The sequence below is a fragment of the Serinus canaria genome, chromosome 5 (assembly GCF_022539315.1).
Source record: "Serinus canaria isolate serCan28SL12 chromosome 5, serCan2020, whole genome shotgun sequence".
NCBI classification, from domain to species: Eukaryota; Metazoa; Chordata; class Aves; order Passeriformes; family Fringillidae; genus Serinus; species Serinus canaria.
This window is the reverse complement of record NC_066319.1, coordinates 40511659-40529454: the sequence shown is the minus strand read 5'-3', so window position 1 is coordinate 40529454 and position 17796 is coordinate 40511659. Positions and strand designations below refer to the sequence as shown.

The 17796-nt window shown below is 45.0% G+C and overlaps 1 protein-coding gene across 1 annotated transcript; it reads left to right on the top strand.

Annotated features, from left to right (window-relative positions):
- Positions 1 to 12952: 12952 nt before the first annotated feature.
- Positions 12953 to 16754, top strand: LOC127059647 (kelch domain-containing protein 3-like). Its single transcript, XM_050974923.1, has 6 exons — positions 12953 to 13064; positions 13844 to 13966; positions 14504 to 14691; positions 15418 to 15617; positions 16315 to 16369; positions 16659 to 16754. Exons 2-6 carry the CDS (start codon positions 13873 to 13875, stop codon positions 16752 to 16754), a joined length of 633 nt encoding a protein of 210 aa, XP_050830880.1. The 5' UTR covers positions 12953 to 13064; positions 13844 to 13872.
- Positions 16755 to 17796: the final 1042 nt, after the last annotated feature.

Below are 17796 nucleotides of genomic sequence, written 5' to 3'. Positions count from 1 at the left end.
CCTATTAAGGGTATATTGTATTGTTGTACAATTTGCTCTATATTCAGGCTTACTTGGAAGTATCTCTGCTTACTCATTCACTGCTCCAGAGCATTTAGTAGGTCAAAATGGTAAGAGAGGTAGCAGTCAGTCTTCAATAGAGCAGCCCAAGCTGGGAGCAGGAGGAGTGGAAATTGGAAGAGCCCTGCTTAGAGCACAGTGGCTTTCTGGGGAGTGGGCAAGAAGCAGAGTTATTGCTGCTTTGGTCCCTGAGTAGGGGAGGAAACAGCCATCTTTCTCAAAAGAGAGAGTGTATTCAGCAGGGTGGGGGAAAACTGCACAGCACAGCTGCTTTATTCAAGCAGGTCGAGCACAGGGAGCCAAAACATTAGGGCTTGGTATCTGTCAGAGCAAGATGCTCTTTCAGTTAGCAGCTTGCAGAGGCCTATTCCTTCCTTTAACCCCTCGTGGATGAAATGAAGAACCATCCTGTGGCCTTTCTACAGCATTTGAATCAGGCCTGAGCAATTTAGGTAAGGTGTTAGGTTTTTTTCACCCTTTGTCTATCAAGTTCCTAGATATTGCTGATGGAGTGACACACTTTACTTCTATCAGAGAAGTCGTAGTATGTTTGCTGATAGAAAACATCAATTTAACAACATTTCATAGCTGGTGTGGTTTGTATAGACTAGGGAATGAGAGGCTGGAGAGCAGCACTGCAGAAAGGGACCAGGGGGTCCTGGCTGATGGCAAGTTGAACATGAGCCAGCAGTGCCCTGGCAGCCAGGAGGGCCAACCCTGTCCTGGGGGCATCAGGCACAGCATCACCAGCCAGGCAAGGGAGGGGATTGTCCTGCTCTGCTCTGCACTGGGACAGCTTCACCTTGAGTGCTGGGGGCAGTTTTCAGCACCACAATGTAAGAAAGGCATTAAGCCATTTAAGACCATCCAAAGGACAGCATGAGGATGGTGAAGGGTCTGTAGGGGAAGCCATAGGAGGAGTGGCTGAAGTCACTTGGTGTGTTCAGGCTGGAGAAGGGGAGACTGAGGGGAAACCTCATTGCAGTTACAGCTTCCTCATGAGAGGCAGGCACTGATCTCTTCAATCTTGTGACCAGTGACAGAACTCAAGGAAATGGCCTGAAGCTGAATCAGGGGAGGTTTAGGTTGGATATAAGGAAAAAGTTTTTCATCCATATGGTGGTTGAGCACTGGAACAGGCTCCCCAGGGAAGTGATCACAGCACCAAGCCTGACAGAGTTCAAGGAGTGTTTGGACGACACTCTCATGCACATGTTCTGATTGTTCGGGTGTCCTGAGACAGGAGCTGGACTCAATGATCATGGTGGGCCTCTTCCAACTCAACATACTCTCTGATTCTATGAACCTTTTGTACTGAGTCACTGGAAAACACCCTAAAACTATTTATGATCACACAGAAAACACTATGGGCCAATGCCAGAAGAAAAGTTGCACATAAAATACAGAAGCTTGTCATGTCACAGAATAATAAGATCATCTGTGGTCAATGCCAGGGTTCTTCAGGCTGTTCTGCAGCCTGTGGGAAAACATAGTGGTGTTGAAACTCAGTGGTGAAGTTCTGCAGGACTGTTTAAGGAAATAAGAAATAGGGATTATATTTTTCTTAGAGGTTTCACTAGGTTGTTCCTTGCATTATTTTTTATGTTGTTAATTTGGAAAAAATATATTTGTTCACCACTCAGTGCTTGTCAGGGAAGTGTTTTTGTGAAAGTGGGTACAAGCTTAAGTCATTCTGTGAGCTCCAAATTGTCCAAATTCCAAGTTTATGGAATTTCACTTAGATCCATTACCTAAAAGACTGCACCAGGTAGAACCTTACAGTAGAGTATTAGATTAATAATTTTCTTTGAACAGATGATGTAGGAAGTAAAAGATACCAACAACAGGGAAATGGCAAGTTTATTTAGTAAATCCTTTAACAACACAAGCCAGTCTCTGAAAATAAGGTCAGTGCTGGAATTAACTGTCCCAAATTGTCAGGAGATGGAACTATACTTCTTTTCCAGCTTCAGTGGGTCTTATGAGATAGAGGGAAAAGGGTCTGTATCCATCTGATACACACTAGAATTCATATATCCATCTGATACACACAATAATTCACATTCAGACAGAAATTTCAGAAATTCTCAAAAATCTCCAGGCTTTTCAGGCCTTTAGACTCAGAAAAGCAGTTTAAATAACTGCTTTTAAGAAATGAGATTTTTTTCATGGGCTGTTTTATAAAAGAAATTAATATTTCATTAAAAGTTTATTGAAACTGTCATTGCTAATAAAATCTGAATTATTGAAACCTCTAGAAACACTCTAAACACAGTAACATTTACATTGTATTTTGGACAACTCTTCATTCCCCTATAGTAAAGTAATTCATTAAAAAGCTGATAACCAAGTCCAACAGTAGCAGTTGAGTATTATAAAGACACTTCTGCAGCTCAGGCCACCTGAGTTACTCATCACATTCTGCAATTGCCAGTATCCTTTCATAACGGCTTCTGGTTTAAAAGAGAGTTGAGTTAAAAAAGCAAATCACAAGGAAATATGGGGATTTTACTCCCCCACCCTTTCTAAAGTGTTGGTTTGTGAATAACGAAAGTTGCTGATTAAAAATGTGACAAAGAAATTAATGAAGCATCATTCAGATAGCAGGCATCAGTCATGTCAATCAGCTCACACACATATGGTACAAAATACTTGGACAGACAAGGCCTCTAAAGCAGAGCTGTGCCAGGAACATCAGAAATGATCATGACATGGCTGCAGCATGCGACTCCTGCGGTACGTACAGAGTATACAGTACACCTGGGCTCACAAAGCACTGCATGCAGCAGTAACTGGAGCATGCCCAGCTCTCCCCAGATGTTCTAAAGGCTGTTCTCATCCTCTACTGAGGTGAGTGCTGTGAACCAGGTGTAACCCATCTCCTGCACACAGCAACACAGGTACAGCACTCCAGCACATATGACCTGTCTCCCGCACAACCCTGCAGGTACAGCAACCTGGTCTAGTTGAAGGTGTCCCTGCCCAAGGGAAAGCAGTTGGAACTTGATGATATTCAAAGTCTGCTTCCAATCCAAACCATTCTATGATTGTATAAAAGTATGCAAATGTCACAATAGTTTAACAAGATACAATGGCAAGGTAAACTTAACTGTTCATTGCATAGAGGACAGGGTCAGACAAAACTGCCAGGGAGACCCTCTGCTGAGTCATGAAGTTCAGAAAGGACACCCTTATTTTTTAAACTCCTTCCTCAAGAGGAATTTAGGTGTGTCTGGATCCAGACTTAATCCCAGACTTGGCCAGCAGTTTACATCTAAAGGATTATGTGTACAGTAAATCTTGTATCTCAGCTGAGATTTCAAAGTTTTGTATGCTATCAAGCACTTGGTGAGAGCTCCTGAGCAAGGAATCTCTCAGCCTCAAGAAGTTAACCCTAAGAGGCAGGATCTCTACTCCTACTAGAGTGGAGATCCTGGGGCAGAGCCTGCTGCCATGCAGGAGAGGGTAACAGGCCCTGGGCTGTCCACTATTTAGAGTAAGATGATTGACTTACTGTCATATTTCCATACAGGCTGTATTTTGGGTTTCCTGGCCCTAAGCTGTTGAGCAAGACTTATGGCCCTTAACTATTGTGTTGTTATCTGTCTTCTCAGAGTCCAGCTTATGCCAGATACAGTCCTCCTGCCCACTACTGGTGGCTGGCTACTGCTCAAGCAGAAGTGGGAGGGGAGAGCACACTGTCACCCGAGGCACTAAAGAGAAGAAGATGGAATAGACCCTTCAGTGTGACCACAATGTCAGCCTTGCCCCACTCAATGATTGCTGTTGGTCTTGGCTGTGAGATCTGCAGAACCCTGTGTGTGTGTGCTGGTTAACATATGATGTACTATTTGGCACCTACTCCACTTTCTGATCGGGATTTATTTCTGTTGAAGGGAACTCTGACCTGTATGTACATGAGATATTCCAGAATTACTGATCCTCAGCTGCACAGCTTGTTGCATTGTAGTGGTTATCTCCATTTAAAACTATACAGTGGTTTTGATCACAAAAACTGCCTTACAACCAGTTTTGATGACTTGCTGACACACAGATAGTATGTCCCAGTTTTCAAGCCATTAGTTAATGGTTTTTATTAAGATAAATTACACTGTAGGTGGCAAACCTATTATTCAGTTCTTGCTTTCTGAACTGTGGACCAATATTTAAAAAGGCTGGGGTCACTCTTTTGGAACTGTGCCCGTCTACCTGGTCTCATTGACTTAAGCCCAAAAGCAGCATTGAATGTGGAATGTCATCCCAATGAGTATGTGCCCAGCCTGCAAGTGCAGCCTGCCCACAGACAGGCCTACTGCAGTAGAACTGAAAGTACTTGGTGTGTGTTGTTTGACTGCTTAAGTTTCCCAGAAGTATCTGGTATCTTTTATGAACACAAGATAGCTTTAGGAATATTTAATCTTCAGGAAAGCTTCATAGTTATAGAGGTTAATTCCTCTTTTTGTTTATTTTCTTATATTTCTATATTATACAAATATGTTTGTTGTTTCTCAGGTATTCAACTAGCATTCATAATCAAAGTGACAACTTCTTTTTGGAAGGATACACAGTTTTTATTAATTTTCTGATAAATCCAATAGCTTGGCTGTGTGGCTAGTGATTAACAGCAGCCATTCCTGTTCAATATCAAACCCATAGTTGTTTCAAAGAAATAATCTTATTTCGCATGTGTATTTTTTTCTTGTATACTTTGGTATATTTCCTGGATTTGTATTCAATCTTGCTAGCTGGCTTAGGCAGTTATGGAAATCCTTCTTATTTAAATAGAGATCTTTGGAATTAGGCCTTGGTAAAGAAAGAAAAATAAAGTTTAAATGCACTTGCACCTCAGAGAGGGAAATTAATCCTCAGGAAAGCAAAATTTTTTGTTTCTGTGGAAGGAAGACTTCAAATGGGTTTTTAATATAGGTTTTCTTTCCCTCTAAATTGTCTTTAGAAATTCAAAAAGCTAAATCAAGAAAGAAGCTTCTTTTGCATTTTGGGTTTGCTTTTGTGAAAGCACAAAATTGTTTTCCATTTTGTTTTGAACATAATTTAGATCTAAATAAAATTTACTTGTTCAGTCAGAGATATATTGTGTAGCAAAGGACTTGTATAAAAATGACCTTGGTTAAGTGTTTAGTTATAATAATGGTACTAATCTGTTGGACATTTTTTATGTGAGAGAAGGTAATAAGCTCTCCATTGCTTCCTCTTTTTTGCTTTAGGTGTAATATAGCAGCAGAAGTTTAAAATGTATGTGTTTATTGAGAATAGAGAGTTACAATTGCTTACATCAAGGACCACTACTGGTACTGCTTACATTTACTCAGACCCTTTGGAGGCCTGTAATAAATGTTCTCAGAAAAGGTTACTGGTGACAGACACAGCCTTGTAGCAAATTAATTCTTGGGACCCATTTAATATGCACAAACAGGTAAGATGAAAATGTGTTAAGAGGAAGAGCTTAGTTACCTGACTTCAGGTGCTCAGAAAGTCAAGTTACTATGCACTGGATCTAGAAGGCAGCCACATGCCTCTCTTTGTGGCTGTACCCAGTCAGCTTATCTCCTTGTACCTGTGTGTGCATGTAACCTCCATCTATGGCCTGCACTGGGTCAGTTATTGTGGAGCTGGACCTGGTGAGGTGAATTTGAGGTAAATCTTATTACAGGTCTAGCTGCTGAAAGATTTTGTTCTTGTGGGGAATTAGGGGAGAGAATGAATCCCTAAATGAATTCACTTTCATCCCGACTGCTTATACTCTTCCTTCTTGCCTCACTACTCCTATTAAAGCCACTCTACAGAGGATTTATCACAAGGTGCCTTAGGAACAAACAGCATGTCTGAAATGAGAACCATAGGTGTCATTAATACAAGAGATTTCTTCTTATTTCTCTGCATATTTGGGGAGGGGGTGGTACTTGCTAAGGTCAGGCAGGGAGAGCCCCTCTAGGCTGTTCCTGGAGACCTGTTCATAAACCACCTTGTTGCTGTAAGATGAGTAGTACAATGGTATTTGAATTTCCTGGTGCCATACATTCGTTGCCTTCATATGCTGCTGTCAGATGTCTAGGAACACTAGAGGACTGCTCCTTTTGATATGCTGACACTAAACCCAAGGACCAGAGGAACACTAGATAGACATAGAAGAGTGTTTCTTATGGCCATAATTTTCTCTAAAAAGAGTGTTGAAATCCAGAGTTCTGAGTGGTGTGTGCTTATGCATATTGAGTGTGGATGAGAGACCAAAGCAACGAGTATTTTGTTCAGGGTTTTTTTATATCTACAAGTGTAAAAGAAAAAAGCATTTCTCTTTTTCTCATATCTGGGAAAATATTGGATGTGACAATATCATGTACATGAATGAGAACTTCGCAACTAGCAGAATGAAAAACTGGGAACTGATTGTGTTAAATACATTGCTAATTAGACTGTGAAAGAAGACAGGAGTTTAGCAGGAGTCAAAGTGCTACGGCATTTATCTAAAGAAGTTGATTTGCAGTAAATACCAATTAAATAATGTTTTAAAAGGTACATTAAATAGCAGACTTCAAATGTATATTACAAGGAGGAGAGTGTTCTGGGGGGATAGTCCCCAGATACATTTGCCTGTAGAGAGTCTCTGGCTACTTATTCCGAAACTGTGGTGCTGTTGCAGCTGAAGGTGTATCAGTCCAGGTGGATGGTGGATCTGAGTCCCCTTGGCTTTTCTGGGTCCCATTCTGGATTTTACATGTTGCTTTCTCAGAATCATCATACATTAAATGTAGTTGTTATTGGGAAGGGAGAGAGGAAGAATTTTCTGATCCATCAGGGAGGGTTATCTGTTTTAAACCCATCTGGGCTGCTGAGTCAAGTCCCTTGGACAAGAAGTGGGATGCCAGCTGCAAAATTGAGAGCTAAGAAGACCTTGCCAAGTAGTGACCTTGACGTTTAGGAGACGTGTTTGGAAATGATAAATAGCTGGAGATGGCCTCCCTGCAACCTCCAAGATGCCCTGGGGACAGCTCTCCTCAAAGGGAAGCAGGCTGCTTTCCACTCACACCTCCAAACCATTAGCACAGGCTTTCAATGGGGAGCACCTTGTAGCTTATCATAACTTTTTCAGACCTGTGTTCTTGTGAACTGTGATGGTTGTTTGTCAGTCCTTGCCTATGTGATGTGAATATTTTTGATGTCCTGAGATTTCAAAATTGAGTTCTCAACGCCAGTTGTTTGCTTTCCATGTGCTCACCAAGAGGTGAGTTTTAAATACAGAAGAGGATATTTTAACAAAATGTGTCACTGGACTCTTTCTGAAGGGCACATATGAAGGCTATATTTATAGTGTGCTTGCATTTCTTCTTCAATTGGTTTGTATTGTTTATATTTGATGTGTTGTAGTTGATTTGTAATAATATATTGGAACTTACTCCCTTTAAATAAACTTTTCACTATGCAACCAAGAACTTCATCTTATGTTTAAGGCAAGTGAATATCTTGATATGAAAAATTCAACTATAGACCTTTCAACAAAACAAGAGGGTAGTTAGTTTTAGAAGCAAAGAAGAAGCAAATACGCAAATTATACTTTGCAGTGTACAGGAGATTCTGATGCAAGTGGATAGGAAAATGCTCTGTTATCAGCTCATGATGATGGTTCCAGCCAGGAAACCTTTTGTCTATTAAAATGATTTGCTGGAATATTTTTCTTGAGATTGTACTGAATGCTTGAGGAATTGGAGAGGAACAAGCAAGTAGCCAAGCTCATATGATGGACATAGGTAGAGTTTGAATACTTTACCCTCCAGTTCTTCATACTGGTACTTGTAACTTCCATTTGCTGAGATCCCCTAGCTCCTTTCTTCAGCTTTCAATCTGGAGGATTTAGAAACAACTCTTCAGTTACCAGATACTCATTAAATTGTCTACAGAAAAGTGTTTGCCCTTCACAGCTCCTCAAAGCTGCTTTGCCCCTCAGCTTTATCATACTACAAAGGCTCTATTTACATGTCCTGAAAGAAGCACTTGCTGGTCAAAATGAGGAATGATGGCTACAGCAGGAGTCATCTTTTCTCACCTATCTCATTTCAAGTTTGGCAGGACAAATGCTGCAGAGGTTCAATTCTCTGTTCTAATCCCTTGGAACACTTTTATAAACTTAACTGATGGGCAGGAGCAATCATAAACCAAGCTGATCCAAAGGATAGATGATTCTGCCACGTTAAAGATGTTTCATTGCATTTTAAGACCACCAAAGAGAAACAGTGCTACTTTATTATGATGCACTCACAATATGTTCTTGTGCTTGGCTCAGGTGTACGGCCAAGAAGAAAATTAGGCAAAACAGGGAGATGCAGGGAAGAGATAAAAAATTTCACGTAAGTTCTTCCTATCTCTGGAAGTTCCACCCCCACTCTGCCACTCCCTTTCCCCCATCTCTAACTTTTGTGCATGTGCTGCAGCAGAAACACTGATCATGAGGTGCTCTGTGATGGCCTTGCTGCAGGCTTTGTTGGCTCTGCCAGGGAAGTGGCTCTTCTTGTTTCAGGTGCATAGGGAGAATATTGTGCTTTGGCTGCTGAAGTCCTGTCACTGCTTTTAGTAGTGTCTGATTATCAACAGCAGTTTTAAGCTTAGCAGAGCTACTCATTTTTATCCAGGTGGTATCAGTTACCCTGTGGAGCCTCTGTAGTAACACACACATACACACATGTAATTACTGCTTAAGGAGTATCTGCCACCCTCCTACCTTCAATATGAGCCCTGACTGCAGAGTAAGAGAAGCAAGGTTCACACCTGCTCCTTTTCATGAAGGCTACAAGAAACGTGTTCAGATACCTCAGTTAGGAATCGGAATGCAGATTATCCCTCTCTGGAAAAGGTCATGTGGCTTGGGCTCTAGAAATGGTGAATGTCTAGAACACAAGTTCTTTGAGGAGTGGCTGAGGGAGCTGAGGTTGTTTAGGCTGGAGAGGAGGAGGCTCAGGGGAGACCTTATCACTCTGTACAACTACCTGAAAGGAGCGTGTAGCCAGGTGGGAATTGGCCTCTTCTCCCAGGCAGCCAGTGACAGGACAAGAGGACATAGTGTAAAACTGTGCCAGGGCAGGTTTAGGTTGGACATTAGAAGGAATTTCCTCACAGAAAGAGTGATTATATACTGGAATGGACTGCGCAGGGAGGTGGTGGAGTCACCATCCTTGGAGCTGTCTAAGGAAAGACCGGATGTGTAAGTGCCCATGTCTAGTTGACATGGTGAGGTTCAGTCATTGTCTGTTCTCGATGATCTCAGAGGTCTTTTCCAACCTAATTAATTCTGTGATTCTATAGAGGCTGATTTGGTACGAGGCAAGGCTGGTCCGAGCTTCGGAAAACCTGAGCAGCGAGCCCTCGCCCCCCGACCTCCTGCCGGCTTGGCAGGGCTGCCGCCGGCACCGCCCCTGACGGGGGTGGCCGCGCCCCGGGCGCTCCCAACACGGGCAGGGCGGGCCCAGCCGGGCCCCTCCGCAGCTGCGGGGCCGGGCCGGGGGATGTCGGAGCCGCCCCCGCTGCGCCGCGGTGCTTTAAAAGCGGCCCCGGCAGCCTGGCCTGCTCACCGAAGCCATGCTGCGCGCCCGCCGCCGGGACCGGCCGGGGCCTGCGGGCAGCGCCCGGCAGGGCGGCCTGGCCTTCTACGTGCTGTGGGCTCTGCGGGAGCCGCCGCGGCGGCTCGGCAGGTGCGGCCCGGCTCCGCCCCGGCGTTGCGCGGATGCGGCCGGGCCCTGGCGGGGTTGGGCTCCCCTGCTGGCCGGGCGCCCGCACGCCGTGCCTTGGCCCGCTCTGGAAATGCCGCTGCCCGCGTGGCTGAGCTGCCCCAGCCCCTGGCGGCTCTCCCTTGCCACCGGTTATCTCCTTCCCTGCATCCTTGCATGGTTTCATCTTTAAATGACACAAGCCCTCTCCTTTCACGCTTCCCTGGCATAAAGGCGCTTTCATATATTTTTTCACTTTTTATTTTACTCCTCGATTACTATCTCTCGTTTTTTTTCGCTCCCCTTTGCAGCCATTCCAGCCAGATGGGTTTCCAGGCTTGGCTGCCGCTGCCCTTGCCAAAGCAGATGGTGGTGTTCGGGCTGGGCGACTGGAGCTGTTACTCTGCGGACACGAGCATCGCAGTGGATGTGCTGGTGTCCCCAGGCGTCGCGCCACAGCGGGTCGGCACGCTGGAGCCCACCCGCAGGTTACAGCAGGAGCTGCCAGGGTGTCAGGAGGGGCATCCTAGAAAAGCTTTCTGATCTCTGGTGCTGCCTGATTCTGCTGCTGTTACCCAAAAGCCACGTGGGCCTGCTGGTCCTCCACCATGGTGTTTCCCTCTAGTGATGGGTCCTTTTGGCTGCTTTCAGGGCTGGATCTCTTTTGGCTTTGGGCTGTTATCATCTACTATGGGAGCTGGAATTTTTCCCTGGTCAGTGTCACCTATGGGCTGAAAAGCCATGGTCCCTTGTGCAGGTCTCTGGTGTGGGAAGGTGACTGGAGAACAGATCTTTTCATGGCCTCGTGGAAGGAGATGGACAAAGGCAACCCTGTGAGGCTTGTTCTAACTGTCAATGGACAGGTAAAAGAATTGACACTGTCCTCTCTTCCTGTCCAGGGTCCCAAATGTTGTCACTTCTCAGCCCCAGAATCTCCTTTTTTGCTCTCCTTTTCCTTCTCTGCTACACCAAGGTAGAGCTGACAAACCTGGATCTGTTAATGCATGTCTGTGCTGAGCCCGAAAGCTCTGTGATGCTCCAGACCTATCCTCTGAACAGTTTTGCCAGAACACCTTGTGTGTCGCAGGAGATGGGCAGCCAACAGCTGTTCACTTCCAGTCCCGCTCTCTCCTGAGTCTTTGACACTTACATAGTTGTTTTACCTTGAGCTGAAGCCACTGGATTTAGCATCTTGCAGTGCCTGGCTTTTCTTTTCCTTGCTTGTTTTGTTGGTGTGGGAGATGAAAGGCAGGTTATTCCATTACACGGTATCTGTCCCTTGCAATATTTGATTTTGCTTGTCCTTTCTGTGGATGGAGGCTAACACAATTAGAGTTCTGTTGCTGTTTCTGCTGCAGCTGCTCCGAGGTGTCTCCAGCAGTACACCTGTCCATCCCTTCCTTGTACCAGAGACCAGCCAGTCACCAGTGCTCCCAGCAGATGATAGACCCCTTGACCAGGACCTGGAGGATCCTACTGGGGTGTGTGTATTTTGGAATCACCTTCTTGTTATTTCCTTTTTTTCTTAGTATCTTCTCCCTCACCAGTAGCCATTCAGTTGATGGCTAGCAGAAATATTTGCTGCCATTTTTTTTGAGGAGATATGGCCAAGCAAGTTCTGGAGCCAAAGTTTCTCTTGCGCTGAAGAAAGATACATTCTCAATTGAAATACCTTTTGAAATGTTGAATGTAGTAGTCCTTGGTGGAATGGTGAACCAGCCCCTTCATTCCTAGTACAGATAGGCTTTTTGCCCTGCCATGTTTTAGCTGTGTCCAGCAGCCAGCAGTCTGAAAGCTGACTACGGCACAGAGTAGCAGATAGCTGCATTGCTCAGCATCTGTTTGGCAGCTGATACTGATGGCATGTTGGCTCTTAAAACTCAATGGGAAGATGAGCATAAAAACAGTTGCCACATCTCTGGCCCAGTGAGATGCAATTCACAGTAGCCTCAGGTATCTTTCTTTGGGCTGATTTGGCTGGGACTCATGTCACAGGTTAAGAGTCAGAGCTCAGAGGTGGCTGCCAGAGCATCCAGGCCTGTGAAAAAGGACATCTGGCCACCACTGAGGACCGTGGTGGTGCCCTGTGCTCTGAAGTCTCCAGCTGAAAAGGTGGAAACCAATGAGGCCTGGACGAAGAGCCGTGACCCAGGACCACCACCAAGAGTTCACTCCAAAAAGCCCAGAAAGGTTTTATTTGAACCCACATCATCTGAGAGAGATCTTGATGACGAAGGTAACTCTGGTAGCTTACAACTTTATTTTACAGGTCTTGTCTGAATGATCTGTCAATGCTGTTGGGCTGCACCTTCCCATTCCATTTCTCTATGTACCTCCAAGGCATGATAGGCTTGTATGTTTGGCTTTGAAATACTGAGAATGAACTTTATTTATTTAGCTGTTTTATGAGTTTTTGCCTACTGGGAAAAGGCCAGAAATAGAACATGGGATATAACACCTTAGTGCCACCACTTTTTACCATGACATAATGCCTATCTGTTCATACAAGTAGAAGTGTTTTATAAATTAAGGCAAATATTGCTAACCTTGCTTTACAGAAGAGTAAATTGAAGCATGAGAAAGCTACCTACTGTGATGTTCTGTAACCCCTGCATTAGTCTGTTTGTACCTCTACTAAAATATCATACCACTTGGTCTATAGAAGACAGTGGTTATTATTATAGTATAGAGAATGCAAAAAGGAACATATATATATACATATATATATATATATATGTAATTAGTATAATTGTACTGGCTTTTGAGCAGTGAGAAGGTAAGTGCCAAGGGGTTTGGAAACAAAAACTTAGGCTTCTGGAGTGGGAATTCCATGTCAACTCCAGAGTTTGACCAAGTTTATGTGTAAAAGTTTGGCAATAGCTTAGCTTTCTTATTTCCCATAAGAAATTACTTATTAGGACTTGTCTTGCTTGTTATAAAGAAAACTATAGCTTCATCATAGTGTTTTTTCTGCTGCAGGCAGTGTGAGAAGGGGGGAAATGAACTTCTGTCAGAGGGGTAAAATGCAATGGTGACAGTATTTGGCAGTTAGAGGAAGTGTGCCCTGCTCTTATCTATTTTCTGCATTTCTTCTGATGAGACTTAATTCATGATTCTTGGTCCTGCACCTTGTTTGTTGCAGTGAGGTAGCTTTGGCTGGAGGTTGGAGGAAGGAAGGTCAAAGGGCTCTTACACAATGGAGCTAAGCACTTTTCACAGTATGTCTGCTGGCTGCTTTATGGGGCCATCCCTGTGTTCCCTCTGCAGATCTGGCGGTGAAGGAGCTGCAAGGTGAGGATTTGGTTCCTAGACCCTGCTTTGTCTTAGCAGTCACTCAGTGATGATATTCTTTCCCTTCAATATCAAAAGCCTCTTATGCTTCATCCTGTATCTCCCCGGTGATCAAGAAAAACAAGTAGGTCGTGTATATACTGTTCCTCTTCATGCCATCAGTGCTTCTGGTACTGTCAGGCTCTCAAATATGTTTCTTTAGCCTCTCTAAATCTCAGGCCCACCTCTGGGTACATAGCTCTTTGAGGAAAAAAGGTAAGACATGAAATAGACTTTGGTTTAAAAGTATTTTTTTAGCTTGCTCAGTCAACTGCAGGGGTCTGGGAGGGGAAGGGAGGAGGAACAAAGCAGTATAAGGAATACCTCTGGAAGTAGCTCCAGGCTTCTGATTGTTCTGGCTTAGGCATTGATGAGCTGTCCCTGGGTAGCCCTCCCTCACAAGGAGTAGTGCAGGATGGGTAGCATAACTGAGATATCCACTTCTGGAGGCGGGGTGGTAAATGGGGGACGTCCAAGCCTGTCTGAAGTGGCAGCCTGAATGCATCCTACATCCAGCTACTTGCTCCTGAGGTCTCTCTAAGTACACCAATTATTCCCCCTAGCCAATTGAAAGTATTCCTTAGGGAGGTATGTCTTTCTCCCCTGCAGGGAGCAGGGGCCCTTGTCTTACCATTTCTCCCCTCTGAGCATTCAGGTGGCTTGTTCTCCCCAGCAGGGAAGGGAGGGAGCTGAGGGTGTCATGTCTGACTGCTCACAGGCCTGTGCTCTTCCCTCCCCAGGCAGTCCCAGCCCTCGGTGGTGCCATGCCATGTGCCTCAGTGACCTGGGGACAGCTGTTCTCATTGGTGGAGAAGGTGTCAATCAACAGTCCTGCAGGGATGCTCTTTGGAAGCTGGAAATTGGTGGGGACTTTAGTGTTGTGAAAAGCAATGGGGACAGTGGGACTCAAGGATAGCTCATGCAGATGGGAGGGGGTACTTGGGCATCTGTGCATATGGAGGGGACAGCAAAGGCATCATATCTGGCATGTCACCTGGCTGAGCTGATAGCATAGAGTGCCTTATGAGGCTCTGGGATTATACTTGAGAGTACTCTAGGAGCTAAGGTACAATTTCTGGAAAGAGTTAGAATTTTAAGAGGTAAAAGCAACAGTGTAGTTTGCAGTCTGTGTGTGGTGACTGGTGGGGAAGTGTGACATACAATTCCAGTGCCTTGTATCTTTCTGCACCTCACTGGTCTTCTCCTTCACCTTGCTATTCCCCATCATTCCTTACAGAAACCATTCTGTAAGAGTTCCCTCTACTAGCCCTGAATCAAAGGAGAGGAGGAGACAAAAGGAGCAAGGGTTTTGAGTAAAGATTTTATGGCATGTTCTTTAAATCTAGAGAAATCAAGAGCATTTTTGAACTCCCACACTGTGTTTGCTGTTGCTCCCACAGACAGTGATTTATGGCTTCCAGTGGGTTTCCAGCTACAAAATGCCATGCCATCATGCTTGCATGGTCACACAGCGACCTACGACCCGGACACCAAGCGTATCTACATCTTTGGGGGCATAAGGGAGGACAAAGATAACAGCAGCATCTACATTCTGGACACTGTCACCTGGAAATGGCTCCTTGTGGCTGTGAGTGCTGCATCTCTTCCAAGACAAAAGTGCAGGAGGAGTGGCAGGTTCTGCCTGAATGTGGCAGTCCGTGTGCCCATGTCCTTAGTCCAGTGGTCTTGGTCCACTGTTGGTGCAGGTTGTCTGAGATGCATAGTTGGGTTTGACAGGTATTTGGTGGCTGTCTTGAAAAGCCACATGCTGAACAGAAACCAGGAGCTGTACCTACAATGAATGAAGCAATGGGAAAAAATGGTTGCTGCAGAGGGCTATGCTTGACCAAGCTCAGTGGTGGGAGGTACTGTACAAGCAGTAGAGGGAAATGTTCTCTCATTTTACATGGTGTAATTGAGAGCAGTACCAGATGCTGAGGTGAAGAGCCAGTCTTCTCAAATCAGGAACTGCCCCAAGTAAGCAGAATTCTGAGCCCTTGTCAGCATGGGACTGTCTCTTTCCTGGTAAAGACAAAATGGCTTCTACAGAGTAAGCCTGGATGAAGCCTTTCTGTTCCCTGATATCTTCTGAGGAAGGTGTGGGAGGCTGACTTCCTTTTCTTATCAGAGCATTCTGGTGGTGTAGAGGATGCAAAGAATGTACTGTCTGCCTGTGCAGCAAAGGTCTGGCAGGGAGCCAATAAAGTGAAAATTGAGACTTGTCAAACTCATTGCATGATGTGGGCCCCTTTACTATGGGTCATGCAGCAAATAATGCACTTTTTGTAACAAATATATGTCGAAATCTTTCTAGGCTAAAGGGAGGATACCAGTGCTCACCTACCACAGTGCAACTATCTACCACAAGGAGCTCTTTGTTTTTGGAGGAACTTTCCCCAGAAAGGCATCAGTGGCAGCTGCACCCTGCAGCAATGTGCTCTATGTCTTCAATCCAGAGCATGAAATTTGGTATCAGCCCATTTCAGAAGGGGAGAAGCCACTGCCTAGGCTTGGGTGAGAGTGCTTTAATTCCAGTTATTTAAAACAGTGCAGGAAACTCTGCTTATCTTCCCTCCCACACCAGTGTGATTTCTTAAATATTAGGTGACTGTTTTCCACCATGTACTCCTTAAGATAGGGCTGTGTTTAGAGCAATGGAATTCTCAGTACCTCCTGTTGTGAATCCTGATGGGATTTTGTCCCAGGTGTAGACTGAAGCTATGGGAGCCCAGTAGAAGACGCCAAGGCTAAAACTGAAGTTTTGGGAACTTGCTGAAGATGTTTTATTAATTTGCTTGCTCTCTGCCCAGGCATTCAGCTACTCTATTGAAAAACAAGTTGGTGATTTTTGGGGGTCAGAGGACTTCTGTCTACCTCAGCGACATGCACATTCTGGATCTGGGTAAGAAAGTCTGTGCCTTGGGAAGGTCTGTTTCAAGATAGGGACTTGGGAGTGAGGTGTGTTCAGTGGGAAAATAGCAATAGCATTATACAAACTCTTTATTAGGCAATGGAGATGAAAAACTATGGGTTAAAAAAAATCCCTTTCTGGGGCAATTAGGGAGGTAAGGAAGAAAAACAATGTCTTTTTTGGAAGAAGCTGGGTAACAGAGAAGGCAGAGGCATTGTTGGTGTGGCAGAGTATCTAAGTTTTTGTCTACTGATGAGGCTGAGGTTTTTGGACACTTCACCTGCCTTTTCTCTCTGTCAGGTTTCATGGAGTACACATCAGTCCCCCTCCTGGCAGGACAGCCTTCTGCACGTTGGTAAGATTCCATTGCAGACCCAGGAGCAATCTTCTTCTTTCATTTCTCTCTGAAGCCAGGTTTAAACAGTGCTTGTGATCAGACCCAGCTGCATGTCTCTGTTCCACTAGTCAAAATGCACTGAATCTTCTCTCCACTGTGGGGCCAGGAGTTCCTATGCTGTTCTTGTTGGTGCCTGTATGGTGTGGGGGGATATTCCTTAGTCTCACTGGAAATCTGTCTTTCAGGCTAGGGTAAGTTTTCTGCTGTATGCTAGTAAGCTGTATGGCCTGCTGTTTGGTCTTCACAGTGCCTGGAGAGGTGTGGTGCCACACAGAGGAAGAAACTCCTGTACCAGGACTATGCTGCTCCTAAAGGGACAGAATTGCTCACTAGAACAATCTAAATCAGTGCAGAGCCCAGCTACCCTGCTATCTCATCCCACAGAGCAAAGCATAGGAGTTTTGATAGCTCCTTCTGAGATAATGAGTTGCTATTCAGGCCTGATTGTGGCCTGACCTGCAGAGGCAAACATCTCTTTTAGGGTTATTCTGCAAGTCAGGGCAGAGAGAACCAGAAGTCAACTTTCTTCCTGCAGCTTAAGCCTCCAACCTCCTGATGAAGTCTGGCAATCCCTGCCCATTGCTGACTGAGGCCATCCCAGCAGGTTTTGTTGTAGTCACTTCTTGACTTTGCTTTGGTCACAGCTTTCATGCAGCTCTGGCTGTGTCGGACCAGAAGGTTCTGATCAGTGGAGGCTGCAATGCCAGAGGAGCCTTGCATGATGCCTTTGTCTTCCACCTAGGTGAGTGACTCTCCTGCCCTGTTTTGATAGCTAAAGGTGACTCTGGGGCTGCAGTGGTGTTTCTGAACACCCAGTCTAGTCCATTTGTCTCATCCCTTGCACTAGGAATGGGCTTGTCAGTATTGATATCCCCTTTCCACTTCAGATACTCTTTCATGGAGCACAGTGATCCACCATGACCTCTGCTCTGTTCCCCGAGCTGGTCACACATTACTTGACCTGACTCCTGCCCACTTGATGGATATGGACGAGGAAAACAAAGAGGAGCAGAAGCTGCACACGGTGTTGGTCTTTGGGGGCTCCAACTGTGCTGGGACCTTTTATAACAGCACCCTTAAGGTCCAGCTGGACCTAGGATAATGCATGATTCTCAGAATGAGCCTGAACAGCAATGCTTTTCACCAGCCTGAATACAGATATGGATGGCAATAAATGAGTCCAAGCAACATGGCAGTCCAGGTATCTGTATGTAGGTGAATGGCACCTTGGTACAAGAGATTTTGGGTTTGTAAAAACATTCAATGGGATCTGAGCTGACTCTGCAGAAGAACACAGACAGAGGTTATGGGTCCTTTCTTGCCCTACAGGTTTTTAGCTGGAATTCCCAGGGTGCTTTCAGCTTTGTGATGTAGGTGACTTAGGT

Bases quoted from the DNA above. Each gene is read 5' to 3' on its own strand.
- LOC127059647 (XM_050974923.1), top strand. From the start codon at position 13,873: ATGTGCCTCAGTGACCTGGGGACAGCTGTTCTCATTGGTGGAGAAGGT. The intron at 13,967-14,503 runs GTGGGGACTTTA...TTGCTCCCACAG, and splicing joins TCTTTGGAAGCTGGAAATTG to ACAGTGATTTATGGCTTCCA. The intron at 15,618-16,314 runs GTGAGAGTGCTT...TCTCTCTGTCAG, and splicing joins AAGCCACTGCCTAGGCTTGG to GTTTCATGGAGTACACATCA.